This window comes from Manihot esculenta, chromosome 17 (assembly GCF_001659605.2).
Source record: "Manihot esculenta cultivar AM560-2 chromosome 17, M.esculenta_v8, whole genome shotgun sequence".
NCBI lineage: Eukaryota > Viridiplantae > Streptophyta > Magnoliopsida > Malpighiales > Euphorbiaceae > Manihot > Manihot esculenta.
In genome coordinates this window covers 3,922,680-3,947,816 of record NC_035177.2, presented here as the reverse complement: position 1 = coordinate 3,947,816, position 25,137 = coordinate 3,922,680, and the positions used below count along the sequence as shown (strand labels likewise).

Genomic DNA, 25,137 nt, shown 5'->3' with positions numbered 1-25,137 from the left:
CAGGAGATCTTGGGGATCCTGGACTTGTATCCGGGAGATCTTGGGGATCCCGGTCTTCTACCTCTGAGGTCTCTATGTCTCAGGGTCTTCATTGCCAGGAGATCTTGGGGATCCTGGACTTGTACAAGATTCAGGCTTTTAGGCCTTACTCTTTTTTCTGAATTTTCTGCAAAATAAGAGCTTGCGCAGAGCGTATATAACAAGAATGCTCGTTGTTAGTTCAATAATATTCATCAATAATATGTCGCATGTGTCACTTGGTTTCATTTTTCAGATGCATGCAAGTATTAACTCATGCAATTTTAGAGATGCAATGAACAATATTTTTGCATGTGTAAATTTCTCCAGGATTTTTCAATCTATAACTCATAGAGATATATTTTAATTAAATTTAGTCTTACTATTTACATGCGAAGCATGCCTTTTAATAATCTATGAAATCATTTATTTTCAATAATATTTAATTAAAATAATTGCCCATAACTAAAGGCATACTCAGCAAAGCGCGTTTTGAGCAACTGGAGCATACGTATATATCATGAGTATTTAAAATAAGTGATTAAGAGCTTATAAATTTTTCCTACAGTAATTATGCTAATGACACGTGGTAAGTTATGTGTACCTTATTTCAACATCAATTGGCATGATTATCCCAAATGTGGCGGGCCTCCTCTTCAGATTTAGATGCATCATTGGAGGTTGCCTTCATCTCCACTTCTTTATTTGACGTCAAGATCAGTTCCGTTGAATGCGGGAGTGCCCCTTTAATAAAGTAATCAGAGGAAGGCCAATCTTTGAGTGTGGTCACAGAGAGGGACTCCTCATCGGTCAAAGGATTGGCTTTCCTCCCTCCCTGGTTCCTTTTACTGGGTCCCATATCCTAGATCCACCGCAAAGCCTCTTTTGACAGCGTCACTTGAATAGCACTTGTAATAAGCTAGAATTTCATTTTGAATTTCTTTCCGAATCTCGGAGAAATCATGGAGGCGTTTTCCAGGAAGACGCAGGAACTCGCCCCACTCCTCCTCTGTGGCATCAGCCTTCCTTTTAGTCTGCGACCGCTGCAAAATCGACGGCTGCTGGGTGCGAATATCTTTCCCTTGAGGCAAGAAATCCCTCCCGTCGAGAGCTTCCAGCACGCCGGATTTCCCACTGCTCTGGTTTCCAACGACCGCCACCTGCTGCGGCAGCTCGATCGTCAACTAGTTCTCGAGCTGCGTGAATATGTCCTGCAACTTATTCACCATCGGCATGACTGGGGAACCAAGCGGCGCAGACTGTAATTGCTGCTGCCATTGTGCCGCTAGAGGCGACGATGCAGGTTCCTTTGTCATTGACAGATCCATTGGAAACACTGGGGTGTTTTGGGACTATCTTACGTTTTTGAACTCTGTTTCAGAGAGAAATGGAGAGATATGCTTGTAGAGGGGATCTTCAATGGGTGATTGGAGACGGACTGGGGCGACTGGACGCGACGATTATTTTTATCCGACCTGAAAAGTGAGCCCGATCTCCAACGCAACTCCAACCTCGATCACAGGTCTAAGCTCGAGCACGGATCCGACCTCGACGAGTAATCTGACGCTGGGGTCATTGGATATGTCGAGCTCCTTTCAGTTCTGCTACTCCGACCAGCGAAACCATTGACGGTCTTACTAGCAGTGTTTGATCAGTCGTTCTTTCGACAATCAGACGGACTAAGGCCAACCATGCCGACCTGGGTATCTCAGTTCACCTTGTCTTCGAGCGTCTGAACTTATCCACCTCGACCTGCCTGGATATTTGATTATTTCCTATTGTCTCCAGGTTGCTCTGATACTTGAGGGGCGTTGCTCTGCAATCGAGTTGGATGGCTATGACTCGTGTCTCCTCCGACCTGACGCCCTATCCGACCTGACGCCCTATCCGACCTGAAATGTCAGTCCGACCTCCCATTTTTCACTTATTAATTTTCTCTCTAACTTGCTAACCTGGGATTTTACAGCCGACCTTACAATTTCAACAAATATATATATATTTTTCATTCTTTTTTTCCTTTTACAGAAAAGATTAAAATCTATACTCATAGACAAGCATTTCGATCTGAAGTTTCACCTCATCAGATCTCAAAGAAAAAGTTAGTAATAATAAAATTCAATAAATGTTAAAATAAACAACGAGGGCAGGAAAATGAAGATTAAAAGACTGTCAAGATATTCTTGAACCGGCTGGGTCTTTCTTTTCAGCTAGGTTATTCAGTTGGGTTATTGTAAATCTCCAGCTTTCTTTTCGCATAAGCTTTCATACCTCCATGTGGATCTCAATGGGTGGATTTAGGAACTTCGGTGATGAAAAGATCTCCTTCGTTCCCACAGACGGTGCCATTTGATAACCCTCAATCTCCCTGGGCTCCATGTCCGATAGATCTGGTTCTCTCTCGTCCCCTATTATATGGATCTGATTCCTTTTTGGGCTCTCTGATGGGTCTGTCAAATGGGTCTCTCCATGTTTTCTTTGAGGAAATGACCTGCAAAACAAGGGAAAAGGGGGTCAGGGATCCACCGGGGATGCCCCGACGGAGATCCTCCGACGTTCAGGTCAGGTTTCCTGAATAAGAGTCGTGTCCTTAGACAAGAATTGCAGAGAAAATAAAAATGGAGTCCAGGCAGGAGAAGAAAAAGAAGAAGATACCCCCTTGCAAGAGAAGACCCCCCAGTATATAGTGCTTCCTGTCCTTGTCACTCAGGCCCGTACGTACGGGCGTGTCAGGCACCTGCTCCATGCGTAACAGCCATTTAATGCTCTCCAGAGCGCATGCGGGTAGGGCTGGTGAGTGATTGGGCCTACTCCCTTATAGGGCTTGTGCTCATATCTGATCCGGATCACCCCGGGTTGCCGGCCCAGGCCCGTGAAGTCGAGCCGCCTCTCGAGCGTATGATCTGATGGGTTTTGGACCTGTGGCCTTCTTTTGGGCCCGACCTTATTCCTGGACTAGGAAAGATCTGGAGGTTATCAAACCATATTTTATTAAAGAATTTACATAAAATATCTTTAAATAGTAAAGAGATGTTCGTTTTTTTATCCGAAGGTGATTTTATATTAATTTTTAATAAAAAAAATTAAATTTTATCAGCATGTTTAATGGAGTAAAATTTCGTAAGAGATATTTTGTTTGATATGTAATTTCATAACATTAATTTGCCAAAGATACACTATCTAATTTGAGGAAAAAATATATTTTACTAGAGAATTAATTTGAACTTAAGTATTTATTATTGAAAGCAATCTTAAATGTGGTGGTTTGAGGTTGATCTGCGAATATTTTTTCATTTATTCAGTATAAAAAGTTTAGTTGGCCAATTATATACTTAGACACTTAAACTATTTACGTTTTGCCTATGGCACTTCTATACTAAATTCGTAATCTATAAGACACTCAAATAATTTAAAATCATTATACTTAAATATAAAATTTCACAGTTCAAGATGAGTGTATTACACGCTCGCTGATATGTACATATAATGCCAAATATTAAAAAAAGTAAACTGATGTGGTATTATACATAGGAAAATACTCATAATTGTCAAAATACAAAATTAGTTTTTCTTCTAAGAATTTCCAAATATGAAGCTTGTTTTTCTTTCGAGAAGTTCAAAATTTGAAGTTTGTTTTTCTTCTGAGAATTCCGAAATTTGAAGGTTGAATGGTTTGGGATATCTGTAAATGCATGTGTTGGTGAAGATTAATTTAAATACATAGGTGATTGATCGCATTGCTGAATCGATTCAGCATATTAGAACTTCAAGCTCACTTCGACGACAACAGACTTGAGATTGAAGAATCGAGTGTTTGAAAATAAATGTGAGTAAGATTTTTTATTTTTTCTGATTTATTGAGAATTTACATGTATTCTTCTGGGTTTTTGAAATAAGAAGTGAGGTATTTTAGTTAATAAAGAGTGAGCTTTGGGTCTTTATAGTATTTGGCCATTTTTTTATTACTTTGCATAGTTGAGTGATCCTATATAGAAGAGTCTGTTGTTTTCTTTTTTTTTTTTATTAATATGTACTATTCTTACTTTACATATAAGAATCTTTATGAGTTTTATGAGTTGGCACTATGGGGGGGGGGGTTTGTCAATAAACTACACTAAACATATGTTGGGGTATGAGGGAAACATGTGTAATGGATCCAGACTATATATTTGTACTTGATATGCTTGATTTTGCAAAAGAATGTGACTGTGTGAGGTTGTAAGTATCTATCATAGGCTTGTCGATGGACCAAAAGAGGATTTTAGGCTTATTTGGACCGATAGCATCCTTTTAGATTTATTAAAGGATATTTGGGAAGGTGGGACATTTGAAGCATATGTGGGCCATACAAATGTTGGGTCTTCAAGGTCTAGGTTAGAAAGAACTGCTGTAAAAGAGGTTAGAGATACTAATACTGCATCAAAAGAGGTAGATGAAGTAGTGATCAACAAATATTACAATATTACAAATATTGCAATAAATATATGTTATTAAAGGATTCTTAATCCAAAATGCAAGTTATTCAAAATATTACAAATATTATAATAAATAATTATCACTTAATTGACTTAACAATTTCTTTGCAGCCTGGAATTAGTAGCAGCAGTAGGGTGATCATGCATCATACACAACAACCTGCAATCAAGAGAGCATCTGTGGTGATCTAGGATTCAAACCATGAAGTTTGAGATGAAAGGAAAATCTGCTACAACTTCAAATCAATTGCAGCAAAATAGAGACCACCAAGTGATGACAAGGAGGCAGGCCAAGGAGCAATATAGAGACAACCATGTGATGATAAGGAGACAGTTTATGGAACAAGTTCAAAGTAGTTCAACATCAGCGGTTTGCAATCTAAGCCAAAATAGCAAAGTTTAATGCTAGTGATATTTGCTGTAATATTTACATTTTGGAATGGCTCCCTTTAGACTTAGCATTTGGAAAGCCTTTTAACAAAGTAAAGGTTATATGTGATTTTAGGTTTTGGTTGTGAATAATATTGTTTAAGGCAATATCTGTTATAGACAATATTTTGTAATATTGGATACTGTAAGATTTTTGCCTTATTGTTTTGAATATAATTATGTTATGAAAACAATTTGCAGTCTTTGAAGTAATATGTTTCTTACCTTATTGTTATGAACATGCTTAATCTTGTATAAATATAATCTGCAGTATAGTTGGAGATTTATCTCTTTTTTCTCGTTTTAAATTAACCAATATAATGTGCAAGATTTTTTAAAAAAGGTATGATAGTGTAACCTGAATTCGGATTACGGTACATGTATTCTCGTAATTTTTAGTTTGTTCAAAATTCAAGATATTCTAATTTTTTTTACCAATTTTTAGTATATTGTATTTGAACAATGTCCATAAGTGTATATGAAAGGGCTGAAAAATCATGTTAAAGGTCTAAACTCGTACAAAAATTAAATTAAACCAAAAAAATAAAGAAACCAAAATCCAAGAGAAGAAGCAAACACATCAAACCAAAATACTCAAACTACGCATTACTTCAGATGTCGTTGAGTATATAAACTAGCAGAAAAATAAAGTGATCAAACCCTAGTCACACAATTAAGAAACATAATAAAGAACAACCAAAATGTAATAGATAAATAAATTTGGAGAAGGCCTTCAGTATGAGGAAACGATGCCACCCATCTAAACAACCAGACAAAAAGAGGACGTAGCAGAGTTCAACCAATCAATAATGTGTAGAAACTATATTTATTGGATGTAGCAGCACAGTCATACTATGCCAACATCATTAAAACTAGAGTCCTTTCTAGAAGCTAATCAAAACCTTCAAAGTAAACTCAAGTTATAAAAACAAATCCCTCACATAAGGACATCAAAACCTGCAAATAAGAAAAATAAAGAAACAACAAAACAAAAGTAAACAAAAACCATCGCACACCTCTAATAAGGGAAATCACAACACAGTGACTCACAAAATAAACCAAACAAAATAAAGGATAAAAAAAATAACCACAACCATACACAAAAAAGACTACCAACAAAACAATGCCCTGAAAATCGAAGGCCTTAACTGATTCCTCTCCTGATAGATATTTGCTCTCCTTTCACCCATTCTTTCTCTTTTTTCGCCCTTTTTCTCTCGTTTTTCTGAAGATAATCAATCAAACTCTTCCATAAAATTAATTGTATCATAATTTTATATAAATATAATTATTATTAAATACATAATTATTGAGAATTATGATACTCATATATCAATCCATAAATATTGAATATTTATAGCTACCTTATAATATAGCTTGTGAAATTTGATTAAACTAGAAATATAGTTAATACTTCATCGGTTGAAAATTGATTTTTAGTTTTAAACTTTTCGTTTATCAATAAAATAATTATATTTATTATTACATTATAATAATTTACTTTCTATATTTTAATTTTACACTATTTTAGTTTCCTTAAATTTGATTGGATTTTTTTTTTTTTGAAAAGGAGGGATAGAGCCCTTTAATTTATTATACGATCATGAAAAACATTCATACAGTCAGCATCCAAGATGAGCTTAATACTAGATGAAGGCAAATCAATAAGACTCATACCAAAAACTCCACCATGCGCACTATTCGCAAGATAATCCGCTACCATATTAGCTTCCCTATATATTTTCACGACCTTAACCTCCCATTCCTGCCGGATAAGAGCTCTGCAATTAATAACTAAAGACTGCAGTCTATAAACACTACTGCCTTGACCTTGAAGAAGCTGAACAGCAACTTGAGAATCAGTTTGGATAACAATTTTCCGCCATCCCCTACTCCAAGCCACATTCAAAGCATGATATATGGCCCATAATTCTGCCTCAACCACACCACAAACTCCCAACACACAACGAAAACTAAGTAGCCATTTACCATAACTGTCTCGAAAAGAACCCGCACATGTTGCAGCTCCTGAATTTTGACGCACACTACCATTTGTGTTGATTATAATCCACCCCATAGCTGCTGGTGTCCAGGCCACTCTCATCACTCGATATTGACGTTGAATAGAAGAAGGAAAATAACCATTCTAGGCTTGATATATTTCCTTAGCCTTGCCCAAGATTAGTGGGCAAGGAACTGATCTTTGGACCCCAAGATTGAAGGACCGTTCATTGCGAAATTTCCATGCCCACCAAACTGTAACCATAAAAACCACAGGCCAGGGAAGCTCACCAATACAAAAAGAGCTTTTAAGACACCAAGACAACCATTCGCGGATATCAACGAAGCCAAAAAAGGTTTGGACTTCACTAGTAGGTAATAAATTAAGCCAGCAACTCTTAATAAAGTTGCAATCTCTTAAAACATGTAGCACCGACTCAGACTGAGTACCACAGCTCATACACAAGTCTGAATTAATCCATCCTCTCCGAAACCGCTAAACATTGACCATAATTTTCTCATGGGCAACTTTCCACAAAAAAACCCGCATCCTCTGTGTGCCAGTTGCTTTCCAAATAAGCTTCCATAATGGTAAGGCAACTGGTAAACCACATTTCTCCACCAGAAGAGAGTACCCCGTTTTAACTGAATACTGTCCACTAATGGAATGTCTCCATATTATTCCATCCCTTGAGTTAACATCATCATGTAGGCAAATGGGGAGTAAAAATGCTAAAACGAAATCAGGTAGCCATAAAGACAACCGATTCCAATCCCATCCATATCCAGGGATCCAATAATATCTCACAACCACCTCTAATTCCAAAGGATCAATAGGAGCAGAAACCAATCGGAAAAGAGGTCCAACCAAAAGGCAATCTTCTTGCCAAAACTTAACATCATTACCACTACGAACGTCAATAGAAACACTGCTAGAAACTAATTGGAGGCCCCAGCATAAAGCCTTCCAATTCATAGAGGCACCAGGAGGTACTCGAAGATTCCAAGAAATTCTACCATTATTATATTTCCAAAGAAGACATGAGATCCATAAGTCAGATGGGTTCATAAATGCCCGCCAACATAATTTACCCAACATAGCTTGATTCATTAATCCAAAATTCCGAATGCCCAACCCACCATTTTGCTTTGGATATTGCAAAGTTTGCCAATTAATCAGATGAACAGCAGAATCCCCACTGTTACCATGCCAAATAAAATTACGGCAAAGTCGCTCCATTTCCTTACAAATAGACACCGGCAATTTAATAGATTGCATAGTATAAATAGGAATGGAGTTCAAGACTGATTGGACCAGCGTTATTCTCCTTGCTCTAGAAAGTGCACCCGCCTTCCAACCAGCAAGCCGGCTTCGCATATCATCAACCAATCCACGAAATTGTACCTGAGATACTCTACCATGAAGAGATGGTATACCCAAATAATGCCCAAGGTCAGAGACCAAAGGAATTCCTGATTTAGAGGATAAACGAGAGGCTGTAGATGTACTCACATTCGGAGAAACAAAAAGGCTTGACTTTAAAAAATTCACCTTTTGTCCAGAAGCATTACAAAAGACAGTTAAACAATTAATAACAACATCCAGCTGTTCTTCCGTAGCTTCAGCAAACAATACCATATCATCGGCGAACATGAGATGTGAAACCAACGGACCATTGTTGGAAATAGGAAGTGGATGCCACGCCCCTTGTTCCACCGAATGTTTAATAATATTGGAAAGTTGCTCCACACAAAGCACAAAAAGATAGGATGATAAAGGGTCGCCTTGCTGAATCCCACGAGTGGGCAAAAAAGACTCCAACTTCTCATTGTTCCAAAGAACTGACATAGAAGCAGAATGAACACAATGTCTCACATTCGTTCTCCATAAACTGGAAAAATTAGCTTTCTCCAAGCTCCATTCCAGCCTATTATAGGCTTTTTCTAAATCAATTTTCAAAGCCATAAATCCATTGCCACCGTTCATTTTCCCCATAGTGTGAAGAGCCTCTTGGTAAATGACTACATTATCCGTGATTTGCCGACCCGGAACAAAACTATTCTACTCTGGTCCAATTAAAGAAGTAAGGACTTGTTGTAACCTGTTCACCAAGACCTTCGTAATAAGCTTATAAAGCACATTACAGAGGCTAATTAGCCGAAATTGAGTAATAAATTCAGGGGTAGCCACCTTCGGTATCAATACCAAAACCGTCTCATTAATCATACTTGGGAGCTCATTGCCTTGTAAACAAAAAAGAACAAAATCAATCACCTGAGTCTCAACTATTGGCCAAGCCTTCTTATAAAATTCAACATTAAAACCATCGTCACCAGCCGCTTTACCACTCGCCATCTGGTCCAATGCTAGCTTAACCTCCTCTGGAGAAAATGGTCTATTAAGTTCTGCAATTTGTGTCGTGGAGAGCACAGGATGGGCATATTGGAAAGGAATATCCAAAAGCTCACCCAAATCGAAAGTATACAAATTGCGAAAAAAATTGATGGCCATACCTTTAAGAACCGACGGATCAGTAACAACCTCCCCCAAATCATTCTTTAAAGCAGAAATATAGAATTTTTTCCGTTTGATAGTAGCTGCTAGATGATAGAAATGAGTATTCCGTTCGCCGCTCGCTATCCATTCCTCTTTTGATTTCTGAAACCAGTACATCTCCTCTTGGCGTAGAATCTCTTCCAATCTGCGTTTCAATTTAAATTCAAGTTTTACAAGGCTCCTTGACCGGCTTTCAGCAAGATCTCTCTGAACACCACCTAACCTGCGTAAAAGCCTTCTCTTGTTATCAAAGATATTACCGAGCTGAGTCCTATTCCACTCTCCAAGCTGAATTTTTAATATGCTCAGATTATGAATTAGGGAACGATTTGGGTCCCAAGAGCATGCAACTACTTGATCAAACTGAGCATGTAGTGTCCAAGCTGTTAAAAATCGAAAAGGATGAACTCCAAAAGCTAGAACCCCTTGACATTTAATCACAATTGGAACATGATCTGAATGCAATTTAGGTGGATGTTCAACAATAGCATCAACATAATCCAGTCTCCAATCAGTAGATACAAAACATCGATCTAACCGAGCAGCTTGATAGGGGACATTTTCGCCACTTCTCTGCCATATAAAACCACTCCCAACAAACCCCAGATCAATAAGAGAGTGCTTGAAAATCTAGTCTGAAAAATCCTGAGCTCCTGGAGGATTAGAAGAAGAATATCCACTTTGTTCAGATGAGTCCACTACAGAATTAAAATCACTCGCGACAATCCATTTAGAAATGGATAGACTATTTTCTCCAGAAAGAGATTGTCAAAGCTTCCTCCTTAAATAAATATCAGGGCTTGCATAAACTACACTAAACACCCATTTCTCTCCAGTAGAAAAATTAATTGCTACCGCAATGAATTGAGGATCGGTAACAACTAATTCAATTCGAAAACTATCTTCTGACCAAAGCAACCAAATATCACCACTAAATTCGACTGCCTCAACACGGATCCAATTCTCATACCCCAACAAACCACAAACTTCATCAGCCGCTTCTCCAGAAATACGAGGTTCCACTAAACAAAAGATGTTAGGATGATATAGCCTCTTGTATTCCTGAAAAGCGTTGCGAAAAGTAGATGATGCTGCACCATGACAATTCCAAGTTATAATTATCATTAAAATAAATATTAAAAAGAGCATCATCAGATTAATCTCACAAGGGTATCACATACGCTGTTGGTGCTCCAAAGGAGCAACCAAACTAGCAGAATTCGCCTTATTCAACTCATTCAAAAATGTCTCAGCCACAATCAACGCGACATCATCCTCACTCCCATTGACTGTCTTCTGACTAGGGACAATATTCGAGCTAGACGGATGAGGGAAAGATGGGTGATGAAAACTTGGTGAATTTGGAGGCACATGATTCAAGACACTCAACCCCACCTGATCTTCAGAAGAAACAACCCAAGATTCTACCCTCTCCTTCCCATTACCAACAACTACAGTATGCTCAACCTCTACCGCTGCTTTCCTTGATAATCCAATTCTAGTATTAGGTCGTACTTCCTTAGAAGTCGTAGCAGATGATGGAATTATCTCGACATTAGCATTATTAGCCACAGCCTGACTTCCTCGTCCTCCACGAAACAGCCTTCTACCACCACGACTCCCTCTCTGGATTCCACCTCCCCTAGATACTACATTATTTGCCCGGTTGCTAGGACGCTCATCATGGACAGCCATGTGAATCTCCTGAGTGCCCAAACTACCATTATTCTGCTCCTCTGGTATGACCTCATTCTCTAAATTAAGTAAAGAGTCAAAATGATTTCCCGTAGACCCATCTGCAACTACCCTTTGAACCTCATCTCTATCAACTCTCTTAGGCCCAGGCCTGATACTCTGACGATTATCCCTACGTCGATCCCTCCGAACCAACATCCAATCCCCAAAATCCTCAGTAGCAGCGGGATTGACAGGCAAACTCTCAGGCATTTTGTAAGTCTCACGGTTCAGCTCATGACCAACAACAACACCTTGCTGATTAACAGAATTAGGCTGATTAACCTGCGTTGGTTTAATACTAGGATAAGTTTCCTTCATATGCCCATACTTACCACACTCAAAGCACACCATATGCAAACCCTCATATTCAATCCGGCGAACTCTACGGTGCAACTTGAATTTAGATAGAAGGGGCTTAGTCAAATCCAATTCCACACAAACTCTGGCAAAATGTCCTTGAGTCACAAGGCTAGTATTAGAGTCAACTTTAACAGGCTCACCTATTTTACGGGCAATGCGTAACAAAAGTTCCTCATCATAATATTCAATAGGCAAGCAAGGGAAATGAACCCATACAGTTAAACATTCTAACACATCCTGAAAAGGGTCAAACTCCGGGCACCATTGACGAATAGTCAAGTAATGGTCAGCAATAATCCAGGGTCCCTCAGATCTAGCAAAGTCCAAGTCCCCAGAATTAGCGAAACGGACCAAAAAGAAATTGTTATCCAAAGCAATAACATCCATTGGAGCAGAAGGTTTCCAGAGTTCTTTCAATCGTCTACACAAATATGTATAGCCTATTGAACGTCCAAAAAGTTTCACAATAAGGGAATTTTTTCAAGGTCGACACAATCGACGTTTATCCACACTCGAAAGTCTAATCACAGGGCAACGATCATCCTCATCATCCTCCTCACCATCCGAAAAATGAAACTCATTGTCTTTAGGAGCCATGTCACTCCCAGAAGCTTCCTACAGTCCTGGACCGTTTCTATTCGTCACTACATCCTTAAAAGAAGGTCCATTAACAAAATCAAGGTTCACAGGATTATTCTCAGTCTCTATCATCGGATAGTCAGATGAAGAATCAGATCATCACAAATCTCATTCAATGAAACACCCATCTCACCATCTTTACTTTTCCTGCGTACACTACGCTGGAGAAGATCATCCTCTTCCATCGAAGTCATCCTAATCCTTCCTGTTTTTCTAATAGCAAATTACTTTACTAGTAGATAATATGTTTTTACCATATAAAATTTAAACTCTTTGATTGGATTTTTTTATTTGTGATTGACTAATTTAAATTCTATCAGAATAATTGTTTTGTTAATAAAATAAAAGTAAATATTAAATTGTACCTTCTGTTAAATCTCAGGTACCATATTGTAATTTGCTCTACCTCTTATGTCCAACTTCAAAACAATCCCGAAATGAATTGCCAGAAAAAACCTATCAGTGCATCACTCCCGTTGAACCAACAGTGAAAATCAAGAATGCAGAGATTATGCACCAAGGTCCGCTCTTTGGCCGGGCAATCAACCCAAATTCTGACCGCCTTCTCCTCTTCTCGCCGCTTCATACACACTTCCCAACTTCGCCAACCTCTCTGTTTCGTATCAGCTTCTCGTAAGTGTAACCTTAGCGGCCAACTTCTTAACACATCTTCATCGCCTAGTCTGTTCCAATCGCCTTCTGTCGCTTTTCAATCGCCATTGCCTCCTTCTTCAGCTCTTCTCTCTGTAAGTTTCTGGGTTTCTTTTCTTTCTGTCGTGTTTGTCTGGTTGTTTATTCGTTGTCTGTATGGTGTATGAGGAAATGTTTCACTGAAATTTATCCTCTTTCTTCTTTTTTTTTTTTTTTTTTTTTTTTTTTTTTTTATAAATGTTCATTATATAAAAAGTGTTGCTTGCCAATTAAATTCAAATTAGATGGTTTTAGAATGCTAAATTCTTTCTTTTCCGTTTGGCTATTGAAAAGTGCCTGCCAAGAGATAACCAAATTTGAGACTTGGAAGTTGTAGAAAATTAGATACAGCCATTTCGGCCTTTGGTATACTCTAGGTGAAGCATGAAACCTCTTTTATATATTACAAATATGCCTTCTTTCTTATTCTGCCGATGCAGGAAGTGACCCTTTATAGGGGAAATGAAGGGGAATTAAAGAGGAGATATGAAGAGAAAAAAAAAAGTAGAAATTTGATTACTTCATATTGTTTGGATAGAATATTAGAACATGAAAGAAATACAATTTCCCTCTTGAAGGAATAGATGAAATATGAGTATTATATCCCGTAAGGTATGAAATATATACTTAGAAAAGTAAAGGTATTTAAGTATTTTAATACAAAAGACATTCATTTCTCTCCATTTCTTTACATCTTCATTCCCCACCATTTTGGAGAGAAATAGTTTGAGTTAAATGTGAGGAGTGTAATTTCTCCTTATTTCTTTCCTCTACTTGATATCCAAACAAGGGAAATGAAATGAAATTTCTTTTCTTTTCTCTCCCTTTTTCTCAATCCAAACAAAGGAAAGAAACTAGAAGGTTATATTATTTCAGTGTAGAAATGTCTTTTTGTAGTGGTTTTAACTTCAAGACTTTGGGAATTCTTAATAGCAGTTTTTGACAGCTATCTGTCACTTGTTCATTATGTTCTTATGAAATTTTAAGTTGAATAAAATGCTTGTACATGGTTGCTTTTACCTTATTTCCATATGATTTTAGTTTGACATTGAATTTTATGTTTCTTCACTTTTTCATTGTTCAACTGTCAAGCTTTTCCTTAGATAACTATATATATATATATATATATATATATATATATATATATATATATATATTTTGATGTGAACTCAGTTGGTGCATGTGCGTCATGTTTCATCAAGGGAGCGCCGGAAGAAGAGGAAGCCAATGACACCAGTCACCTCCAAAGTCAAGAAAGTCAAAATAAAATTTTATTCGTAGGTTTAATCATCATAGTCATTATTCTTTACCTTTAGTCCTTCTATATTTGGTTGACTATTTTGTTTTCAATGTGAATTGATCAGGTCCTACAAGGACAGATTTCGGACAATGAATGATGGGACTATCAGACGCTGGAGGGAGGGCAAGAATCATAATGCCCACTTGAAGGTAGGTCTTTATGTTTTTTAAGGCATCCTTTTTTCTTCTGTATGCTTGTTAATTCAGCTGATATTTTGTGGAATAAATAAATTGAAAACCATAGTAGTTTTCCTGATTGTTCAAATTTTGCTAGTTCTTCTTTGCAGTTTGCGTGCCATAAGTTTACTGTTATATTTAGACAGGCTAGGGATAGGATAGCTGCTTAACTACCCTTCATTAGTCAAGTTTACATTCACATGACATAATGCATCCACTATGGAAACAAGAATAAGGTGGCCTTTTATAAAATGAGTGATGAAATTGAATAGTTGGATACTTTCAGTGCTAAAAGACTCTAAAAATTAAATAAATTTAATATTGAAAAATTAGGACCTGAGTTAGAAATGAATTTCCAAGTGTCCAAATTCAAAACTGAAAGATTATGATATTAATTAGTTATGTTCGTAATGATGATGTCAATCTGCTGCATGGTGGCAATCATGTCAGCGCCAATGGTGATAATGGTTATGTTGGTGAGATAATGAACTAAAGCCACAATGGTCGTTTCATTATTTTAATAGTTAAGTGGAAACTTCCTACTTACTAAGTGGTTTTAAACATAGTTGTCACATCGAGAATCTAAATGCTAAATTTTGAGTTCCTCTTGTTGGGATTTATTGGCAGCCTGTTCTTCAAGAAACAAGGTTAAAATTCTATTGAGTTGCTGTTGGATTGAATCCTCTATAACCCTAAGCTCTAATACCAAATTGGTAGGATTTCGGAAAAGGGATCGAGTTATGGGACAAAGTGGAGGAGTTAATGGATCAATGGATGAAGAAAAAGATAGTTGTTGCTTTTTTCAATCTATGATGAAGGTTGTACAAGCTCATTAAGAGAGAATTTGAAAATCTCTTGAGTTAAGTACTCAACAACTTATAATAAAATTCCGATCATGTCTCCTTTATTAATTTAGTGCACTTAAATAGCATAGGGAAGAGATAATCTTTTCTTACAAACAAGGAACTCAAAAGCATGAACTAAACATGGAGCATCACTCTCCTACCATTAAAGAATTGGAAGCAACAACTAATTACATGGAGAATATGTTTGAACTAAACCCACAGAATTATGTGAGCAAGAAAAACAAAAGTTTCTCAACTGTCCTATTTAGTGGCTTTGATCTAATCTTGCATTTCAATGTTTTTCTTTCTCCATGTGTGAATTTCTTGTATATTAGCAAGGATTCGCTAACAAAGAACCATCTGTGATTCCGACAGTATCCTTTTATAGACAAGAAAGATAGTTAAGGAAGTATTTAGAGAAGCAAGTCATATGTCTATTTAAACCGGAATCAATAATTCATGGAGTAATATCAAAAGACGAAACAAAAGTATTATTAGAAACCCTTACATTATCCATACTAGTCACTTGCCATTTCAAGAAGAAAAAACCACCATTTTCCTGTCAATAAACCGAGGAAAACTAATAAGGAAATTACAAGGAATAAAATCTATACAATTATGCCCTATAATTTAGCTTAAAATATAGCATGAGATCAGTCATTATCTTTGCAATTATGTCCTAAAGATCTCCTCATTAGTCAACATTACTATTTGAGTATACTTTTTTCAATTCTCAACTTTCATTCGTGCTTTTGTATATAGTACAAACTTTAAGTATTTTGTTTTTCAAAAGCCTTTTTGATAGCAACATAACAAGCATGCCCTAGCTAATGAGAATAGCTTCTTTATATAATAGACTTAAATTCCTCTCCCTTGGTATCTCCAGATGGCAACACCACAACATTTTTCTCTAACTGATTCATTTTTTTGCTAACCTCTTCCTGGAATCTTTCCTTCACTCTCTTTCTTTCAGCTCGTGTCCTTTTATTTGTTTTGAGCCTAATTTTCTAGCTTCAAGGCTCCTTGTTATGTTGCTATTACTTTTGGTGAAAGGTGAAATGGTTATGATACTCATGGCATGGTTGAAAACCGTTACAAGTTTATCTTGAGTTATTTTGTGTATTAATGTAACAATAATGTGATTATTGCATTAGACACATGATAAAAATGTTGCATTAATTATTGGCAACCTCAATTATATTTCATGCATATTTTTTGCCTTATCATATGAGAAAATGGCCTTTAGGCAAGGTGATAAAGTTATGGATATGTTTGATGCTGATGCGTAGTTTGAATATTGAACAATATTGTTGGCTATAAGATATGAAATCGACTATCTAGTCTCGTATGTTGTCCATATTAAGTCCTTTTATCTCTTTTGGCTAATGGTTCAAAACCTGAACTTTAGGTCCATTTCTTTTTATATATAATTTTTGTTGATTTTATAAATATTATTTGAGACTTGATAATTGGTATAAGAATCATGTTGTGAGGCATGCGTCTACACCATAGTTACGAAAGGTGCAAGACACACTAAGGCGCAAAAAGGTCCGGGGGCTTGAGCACAAGCTGCATATTTGCAATTGAATAAGGTGAAAGTAATAAAAAATGAATTAAAATCAGATAACCATGGATATAGCTAAATATAATCAAACTTACCAAAATTGCTAATCAATGGATATCAGCATTAATATAATTTTTTTTTCCCTCTTTAAGAGAATACTGTAAAAACTTGTCCGAAAATAAAAATTGGGATATTAAAAAACAAATCCCAAATTTTGGTATCCATAAAAAAAGAAAAATAATAGCACTTGCATTGTTAGAAAAAACAGGAGGGAAAAAACAATTTTAGATAATATAGAAATAGAGGACCTACAGCACATGTAAGTGTTTCTTTTTCCAGAAATAGGGGGCAAATAATCAAGAAACATAATGACAAATAGTCGAGAAACATATAACCTAAATAGCATGCTAGTGTCTTTGAAAAAACAAAGAATTGATCGGAGGAAAATTCTGAAATAAAGGTTCACATGACATTGTTAGTAATGGCAAGTGAAGAGGAAAATTTTTTAAAAGATCTTGAAATAAAGGAGTCCAACAAGCAGTAAAGATGAGAGAGAGAATTAGAGAAGATTGAAAACACGGTATCACGAGAGTTATTAAGGAAGCATGAGCGTTGAAAGTGGAAATACCCGTGATCTGCGATTTTGAGATTCCTGCTACTGTTTATCACCAGCAAAAATAATTCCTGCGACTTCCTGGCATTTCAACACTGATTCTGGTAGGTCAATGTAATCAAAGTCTATTGGTAGTATCGTTTGCCAATGGAAGTGTTCGTTGTATGTGAAAATAAAGAAAGCCATGATTTTCTAGAGCTTTATGCTTGGAACTAGGCACACGTTTCTCCTGTAGTGGTGATAGGGTTTGAACCTTTTGAGCCTTGAGCTTAACGTGTGCTTGAGGTGCCATTTGACAACCATGCTTTATAGTAAGCTGACACTAAATTGACTGGTAAGTTGAATAGGATTTCAACTTTTGACTAAAGCTGATCTCAGTTTCTTTAACCTCTCAAATCCTCTTTTCCTTATCTGTTTCTTAATTTGTAATTGCAGGACTACATTTAAAGTTAGATAGTTTTGAACAGACTCTAGTAAAGTAATTTATATCCTATTATCCTACCTAGTTTACCTAGCTATGTTAACGTGCCCATTTAGGCTACCTTAGTATAGAAACAGCCTCAGTCATGCAGTCAAAGCCGCAATGAAACTAATCTTTTATTGGAAAAATTGAAGGGAGAGAGGGAGAGGCAGAATTCGAAATCTTCCAGTGATTGAGCTTTATTTTTATGATGTTGATAATAATGGCTTATATTTGCTTTATATGAGCATTCTATAATGGGTTGATCAATTATATATGAAACTGTTTGTAGTTGGATAATCTTGATCTGTTATTAATGGCTATTATATCATAATATATATCTAGTGTGATAAAGGTTTCATATCTAATTTAAAAAGTAGATCTTTGTAGACAGTGAAATAGCTTGTATGGATCGGGTTTTTTCACTTGTGATTGATAAAATTTTTGGGGTTTGATGCAGTCGAAGAAATCAAAACGTAGACTCAGAAAGCCATCAACTGTCCCTGCAGCTTATGCCAAAGTTATGAAGAAACTTAATTTCTGTGGTTAGAAACATTCAAAGCTGAGGAAAATGTTTTTTGAGCAAAAGCTTTTGTGGCTACAAATTAAACTCATATTGGCATTGTTGTTTTTGAGCAATTGGAACCGTTGATAACAGCTTTCACCATTTCATGTTTGATTTCTTTCAATTTTATTGGCAGATATGGATTAACTGATCCTTTATCATAGTTTTTTATTTGTTTACGATTCTTATCACCAGTGGAAATAAAACAAATGGAGCTTAGATACCTGAATTTATTTTATTATAAAAATAATATTATGTTGTTAAAAATATCATATTAGATCAAGACTTAACTTGATATTAAAAGGTAAAATTTAAGATTTTTATTGATAAGTTGAGCTTATTGGAATTTTAAATGAAAATTTTAGGATTTATTTGAAACTTTTGTCAAATTTAGGCATAACAAAAGGAAAATTTCTGTCTATATCTTTTTCTGGCCAGCAAATCAGTATTTGGCTAGAAAAAGTTTAATCACTGCAATTTGCAATAATATTTAGATGGCTGAGTGATAGCGAGATAATTAAACTTAGGTGGGGCCAGTGGTCCCTACTACGTTGCTATCGTTGTAGGCATCGCTGGGAGAGAGCAACATTGCATTTTGCCTTGTTAAAACAATTTCCTGCGAATTGGAAATGCCGCTTCTAACATTGTCCAACCTTGTTTTCTCCATTGTCTTCCACTTAAACCTAAACAGCCAACAACTTTTTTCCATTTATTTATTTATCTATTTTAATTTTAAACGACTACTAATTAAATAAAATAACAATAAAAATATGACTAAACAGACCAATTTTATCTATAAGGTCGTAGGTTTGATTATTAAGTTGTTTTTACGCCTATTAACTAAAAAAAAAATTTGGGCTTTACGATTTTTATATTTATTGTTTAAATTTTTAATTTTGAATTAAAAATTTTAATTTTTAAATTTATTGAGTTATAATTATAACAATTTTTTAAATTGATTTTAACAATATTTAAATTAGATACTGTATTATTATTTTTATTATATAAATAATTCGATCAACTTAAATTAAATTTTGGTTAAATCCTTAATTATTTAAAATCTTTAATTAAGATTTTTATTTAAGTACGACAGAATTAAATTATATAATTTAAAAATTTTATATAATTAAGAGTTTAAGATTTTAACTTTAATTTATGCAATAAAAATTATGACATATAACATATCTGAAAATTAATTTAAATATGATTAAAATTAATTTAAAAATTACTAACAAATTTTAATTTTTAAATTTATTGAGTTATAATTATAATAATTTTTTAAATTGATTTTAACAATATTTAAATTAGGTACTGTATTATTATTTTTATTATATAAATAATTCCATCAACTTAAATTAAATTTTGGTTAAATCCTTAATTATTTAAAATCTTTAATTAAGTACGAACAGAATTAAAATTATATAATTTAAAAATTTTATATAATTAAGACTTTAAGATTTTAATTTTAATTTATGCAATAAAAATTATGAGATATAACATATCTGAAAGTTAATTTAAATCTGATTAAAATTAATTTAAAAAATTACTAACAAATTTAAAAATTTAAACCATTTAATTTAAAATTAAAAGTTTAGGTTATAAATATGAATGGTTGTAAAGTTTAGATATGAGTTAATAGTTTTTATTAGTAAGTTTTACTTAGAATATCACTTATAGACCTTGGCTTAGATATGAAATAGTTATTAACATGACATAAATTTTAATTCAATAATATTAGAATGAGTCTTCAAATAGAAAAAATCTCAAATTTAATTAGTCTGAAACTTCAAAAATTGTTTATCAAATGAACAAAATTCAAATAAATGAGGAGATCATAGAAAATCATGAAGATTACATCGAATTCGAACTCAAATTAAAATTAAAATAAATAAAAGAAACACTTTATATATAATTAAATTTATTGTTGGGAAATCCTTAGACGACTGTTTCATCCCGAAGCTTTCCATGTTTATCAACAATGGCATCATCATCCAAGGCATCGTCATCACGCACAAGCCCAGCAGCCATTGCTCCTTTAAAATCACTAATGTTTCCATAATTCAACAGAAGCATTCCACAGATGCAAGTAGTAAATGCAATCCCAAAAGCTCTGCTCACATTTCCAGGAATTGCTGATGCAACTGCAAACCCTGCACAAGTTCCAGCAGCTCTGAACCATGAGAACCATGCAGAAAATGCACCTTCTTTGCCAATTGGTGAGCAATCTATCAGCAGAATCCTTCCAAATCCATGCAAAAGCCCTACTGATATGCTTTGTAATCCAACTAAAACCAATACATGTCCCTTATGCCAAATCTTTGACCTGAAATAAAACCCAATTGCAGAAGTAACTATTGACAGATAAAACCCTAGCAGGTTCATTTTCACTGCATTGGCCTTAAGAGCTAGCTGAATTGGATGCATTAGTGGCAATGAAACAAGAGGGAAAATGAAATAAGTTAGCCAGCAAATGAGTATGAATAAGGGTTTAAAGCATAATTCCCCAATTAGATAGAGCACTGCACTTGTGAAAATGCACATTGTAGTAAATGAGGAAAGAAAAGTCAAAATTAGGGTTCCAAATGCATGTGGGTATTTGAAAATGGAGAGAAAATGGGCCATAGGTGACACTGATTGTGTGTTTGGTACACCAGGTTTGATAAAAAAGACATGGGATAAACCAGCAAGCCATTTAAGGCCACTGAAGATTGAGACAACCCAAAGACTTATAAATTTCTCCCCATGTTTAAGCATATGGTAAATGAAAGTTGAGATAATGGCAGATCCTATGCCACCAGCAGCAGTGGCATAAAGTGAGAGCCAGCTAGAGATCCCCCGGCGAATAGGAAATTGACTTCGCTGAATGGCTGGCCCTGTGAAACCTCGAACCATTAGACCGAGTTGTCGGGTGTGAGAAGCTGTAGCAACAATGCTAGCTGCAACTATAGCAGCAATATATGGAGGGAAGATCCATGTGACATTGAAGAATCCTGAAGGTAAACAAAAGAAAGCTCCAATGGCTATTGCAGCCCCAGTAATTAGTATTTGGTTCTGGCCATGATCAAGGTAAGTGGAAATGGAAGCAACAATGGGAGCAGCTAAGAACAAGCCTATACCCCAGGAAAAGGATGTCCACTCTAACGGAGAGAATTTCGAGTCATTCATAGATATGGATGGATGTGTTAGAGATTCGTACCTGCGAAAAGAACAAGAACTCGCTCAAACCCAATTAAACAAACCAAGTTCTTGTTTTATAATAAGGCCGTGTCGAACAGGTATGTACGAAAAGAGAGTGATCAACTTACAGTTTGGTTTCCTTTGGGTTACATGACAAGCCCTTAAGGCTCCATCCCCAGCCTCTATCAGGTTCAGAAGGCAAGTCCAAGATTTGACTGATAATGAGTGGAAAAAGCACAGGTATAAGAGTATTATGAATGAAATAAGAGCATAACTCATACAAATACCAAATCCAAACTTCTCCACTTGTGGGTTTGGCCACAACATGATCAATGTTATAAGCAGAATCATAAATCTCCTTAGCTCTCTCAATCTTCATTGCTGTGTTGAGCACATCAGGTGTGGCCATGTCTTGAACATGATCTTTTCCATCTTCACTTGCCACTGAAGCTGATATTCTATGGTGAGTTTCAACTCCATCAACACTGGTTTCTGCCATTGTTAAACCAACACTTGCAGAGCAAAAGGTAATGGAAAAATGATCAAAGAGAGGATTTGTGAAGAGCAATGGAGAAGATGGTGGTGGTTTAAGAAATAGTAAGTGATGGGTGTGGCCATGCACAGCTGGTAGAAGAAGCTGATCGATCAAGGATACCAAGCCCAGCTGGTGTACGAAATTCTCGAGAGTTTCATTTGCCTCGAAGTGTTCATTAATTATTAATTTTTTTGTATGAGCATAGAAATGATATGGGTATTTATTTATTTATTTTGGTGCTTTGCTTCTTTAGGGCATAAATCAAAGACATGATTTAGAATATGCTCCATTAAAACCAGAGTCTACGACGAATGCCATGGTGAGAATTACATTGTTTTTGGACAAGTAAGTTCTATAGTGGAATATAATAATATGTAGTTCTTAGGTGGATTTCATTTGCAACCAAGTCAGAAAAATAATATTAAAAAAATTAATAGTGTTTGTGTTAATAATTTAATTTTTATATTAAAATTAATTTGATGGTGAAAATTTTATATGAAATTTTTTTTAATATTTATTTGGGAGAATTACTATTTAGTCTCTATAGTATAATGAATTTCACTAATTAATTCCTTGATTTTGAAAAACATATTAAAACGTCTTTTAAGTATTAGAAAATCTAAAAATTAGTCACTCATTTAATTTGAGCCACTAAATACTGAGAAAAATCTAAAATACTATTAGTCGGTGGGACTAATTAGTTTAAATTTTATAAAATTAAGGGATCAATTAATAAATTTTGTTTATACTATAGAGACTAAATAGTAAAACACTTAATATTTAAAGTTAATAAATAACTGATTAGTAGATTTTTTAATACCTTATGAAGGATTTTAATAAATTTTTTAAATTAACAGACTAATTAATGAGTTTTATTAAACTTAAAGGACTAAATAATTATTTCTCCTACTTATTTTAATTAATCAAATTGGGAGCCTAAGTAATCTAAAGTTGAATGAAGATGAGAAGTTAAATAAATAAAGCAAAGAGTGACTAGTCAAAATAAGATATGAAATTCGAGCTTTTTGTTACCGTTAGTAAGAGTTTAAGTCGTTGGTAAAAAAGACCGATTAGAGTATTGAGATGAGTGGTTTAATATTTTTTTAAATAAGATCGAGAGTTTGATTTTTATAAATAGGATAAATAGAAAGTCACGCGAATAATTTAATTAGTAAGCCGATTCCGTGAACAATTTAATATTTAGTATTTAATATTTTGTGATTTTAATTAGTATCAAGATTGTTGAAAGATAAATAGTACTAGCGGACGGCGCCATATATATATATATATATATATATATATACTCATAAACTTAGTCTGATGGTAAGCGTATCTGAGTAAATTTGAGAGGTCACTCATAAACTTAGTCTGATGGTAAATGTATCTGAGTAAATTTGAGAGGTCTTAAATTCTACTAATAAATTTAGTCTGATGGTAAGTGTATCTGAGTAAATTTGAGAGGTCACTCATAAACTTAGTCTGATGGTAAATATATCTAAGTAAATTTGAGAGATCTCAGGTTCTACTATCCAATTCTCATTTAAAATATATATATATATATATTTTAAAAAAAATAAAATAAAATAAAACTTGTGATTAATTTTGTATTGGGCTTCATAAATTTACCAATTATGAAATTTTAAAAGGGAGATGAAACGTTTTTAAAGCTGAGGATGCTATTAAGTAAATTTATGCATTCAACATAATCTAAATATAGATTGACCATACAAATCCTTTCCTTACCATCATACTAAACTCATATATGAATTATCACTCCAGTATCAGGTTGAGTTTTCTGGTTAATTAATAAAATTTCTTACTTATAAAAAAAATCTATAAATTGTTTGAAAAATTTTGGTAAATCCTTCTTGTTTTATTTTAATTCATTAGACTATTTACTTTTATTATATTTCACAAAAATTTGTTTATGAAGTTTGAAGGTAATAAAAAGAGGTCAAACAAATTTCAATTTGCTTTGATTTAGTAAAAAATGAATACAATTTTTAATGAAAATTTCTCGAAAATAAAAATTCTTTGATACGTTAATTTAAAATTTCTGATTAAGGATTTAGAGAATTTATTTTTTAATAATAAAAAAAACTCTTTGATTTAGGATAAAAGCTTTGTAATGTTTGATTGCAATAATTAAGATGAATATTCTATAAACACTACAAGAATTTTAAAAATTACCGCAGGAAATTTTCGTTTCGTAAATATTGATATTCTAATTTCACTAACGGATTTGTGACGATTTGTGACGGATTCATTTTGTTGGAAAAAATCTCGTTAGTAAATTATTCACTAACGGAATTTGTATCCGTTAATGATACTAACGGATCACCAACGGAAATGTCCGTTGGTGACACTAACGGATTACTAACGGAATGCAATTCCGTTAGTAATACTAACGGAATTTGCGTTAGTAAGATGTTAATAAATACAAAATGGCGTTGTTTTCCTTTGCGAAAGACATGGATCCGTTAGTGACACCAACGGAAATTCCGTTGGTAATCCATTAGTAAATCATAAAATTGCAAAATCATCCCTATACTTTCATACATTATGCACCTGTATCTGTACCCTATACATTTATATACATCCATCATCATCCTGGACATTATTAAACTATAAATGTAAAAAGCCAAATTAATCATTAAAATATATTTAAAACATAAAAATTTTGTACTACAATTATAATTTGAAATAAAAATTACAAACTGGTTATAACAAAAGATACATACTAAACTAAACTAGCAAACTTATCATCTGTATCATTATCACTGTCTGTATGATGATCACCAATGACAGGGGCATCATCATGCTACTGCTGTGGAGACGGAGCTGGAGGTGCCCTAGGAGCAGATGTCTGAGTGGATGTCCCAATACCCTGTTGTGCCATAATCCTATGCATAAATGCATGCAACTCGTCCAGTACTGTGGTAATTCGACCATTCTCTGTCTCTAGCCGATCAATTTTATTCTGCATCCTGTTCATTGCT

At 34.7% G+C, this 25,137-nt stretch overlaps 2 protein-coding genes across 2 annotated transcripts; one reads left to right on the top strand and one right to left on the bottom strand.

Annotated features, from left to right (window-relative positions):
- Positions 1–12,628: 12,628 nt before the first annotated feature.
- LOC110604619 lies at positions 12,629–18,589 on the top strand. Its single transcript, XM_021742869.2, has 4 exons — positions 12,629–12,959; positions 14,077–14,180; positions 14,268–14,352; positions 18,322–18,589. The coding sequence occupies exons 1-4, from the start codon at positions 12,714–12,716 to the stop codon at positions 18,409–18,411; spliced, it is 525 nt and encodes a 174-aa protein (XP_021598561.1). The 5' UTR covers positions 12,629–12,713; the 3' UTR covers positions 18,412–18,589.
- Positions 18,590–20,210: 1,621 nt separating this feature from the next.
- LOC122722309 lies at positions 20,211–22,214 on the bottom strand. Its single transcript, XM_043952794.1, has 2 exons — positions 21,732–22,214; positions 20,211–21,622 (listed from the first exon to the last, which is right to left on the bottom strand). Exons 1-2 carry the CDS (start codon positions 22,100–22,102, stop codon positions 20,362–20,364), a joined length of 1,632 nt encoding a protein of 543 aa, XP_043808729.1. The 5' UTR covers positions 22,103–22,214; the 3' UTR covers positions 20,211–20,361.
- Positions 22,215–25,137: the final 2,923 nt, after the last annotated feature.

Bases quoted from the DNA above. Each gene is read 5' to 3' on its own strand.
- LOC122722309 (XM_043952794.1), bottom strand. From the start codon at position 22,102: ATGGCAGAAACCAGTGTTGATGGAGTTGAAACTCACCATAGAATATCA. The intron at 21,623-21,731 runs GTAAGTTGATCA...TTCTTTTCGCAG, and splicing joins AACCCAAAGGAAACCAAACT to GTACGAATCTCTAACACATC.
- LOC110604619 (XM_021742869.2), top strand. From the start codon at position 12,714: ATGCAGAGATTATGCACCAAGGTCCGCTCTTTGGCCGGGCAATCAACC. The intron at 14,181-14,267 runs GTAGGTTTAATC...TGAATTGATCAG, and splicing joins GTCAAAATAAAATTTTATTC to GTCCTACAAGGACAGATTTC. The intron at 14,353-18,321 runs GTAGGTCTTTAT...GGTTTGATGCAG, and splicing joins ATCATAATGCCCACTTGAAG to TCGAAGAAATCAAAACGTAG.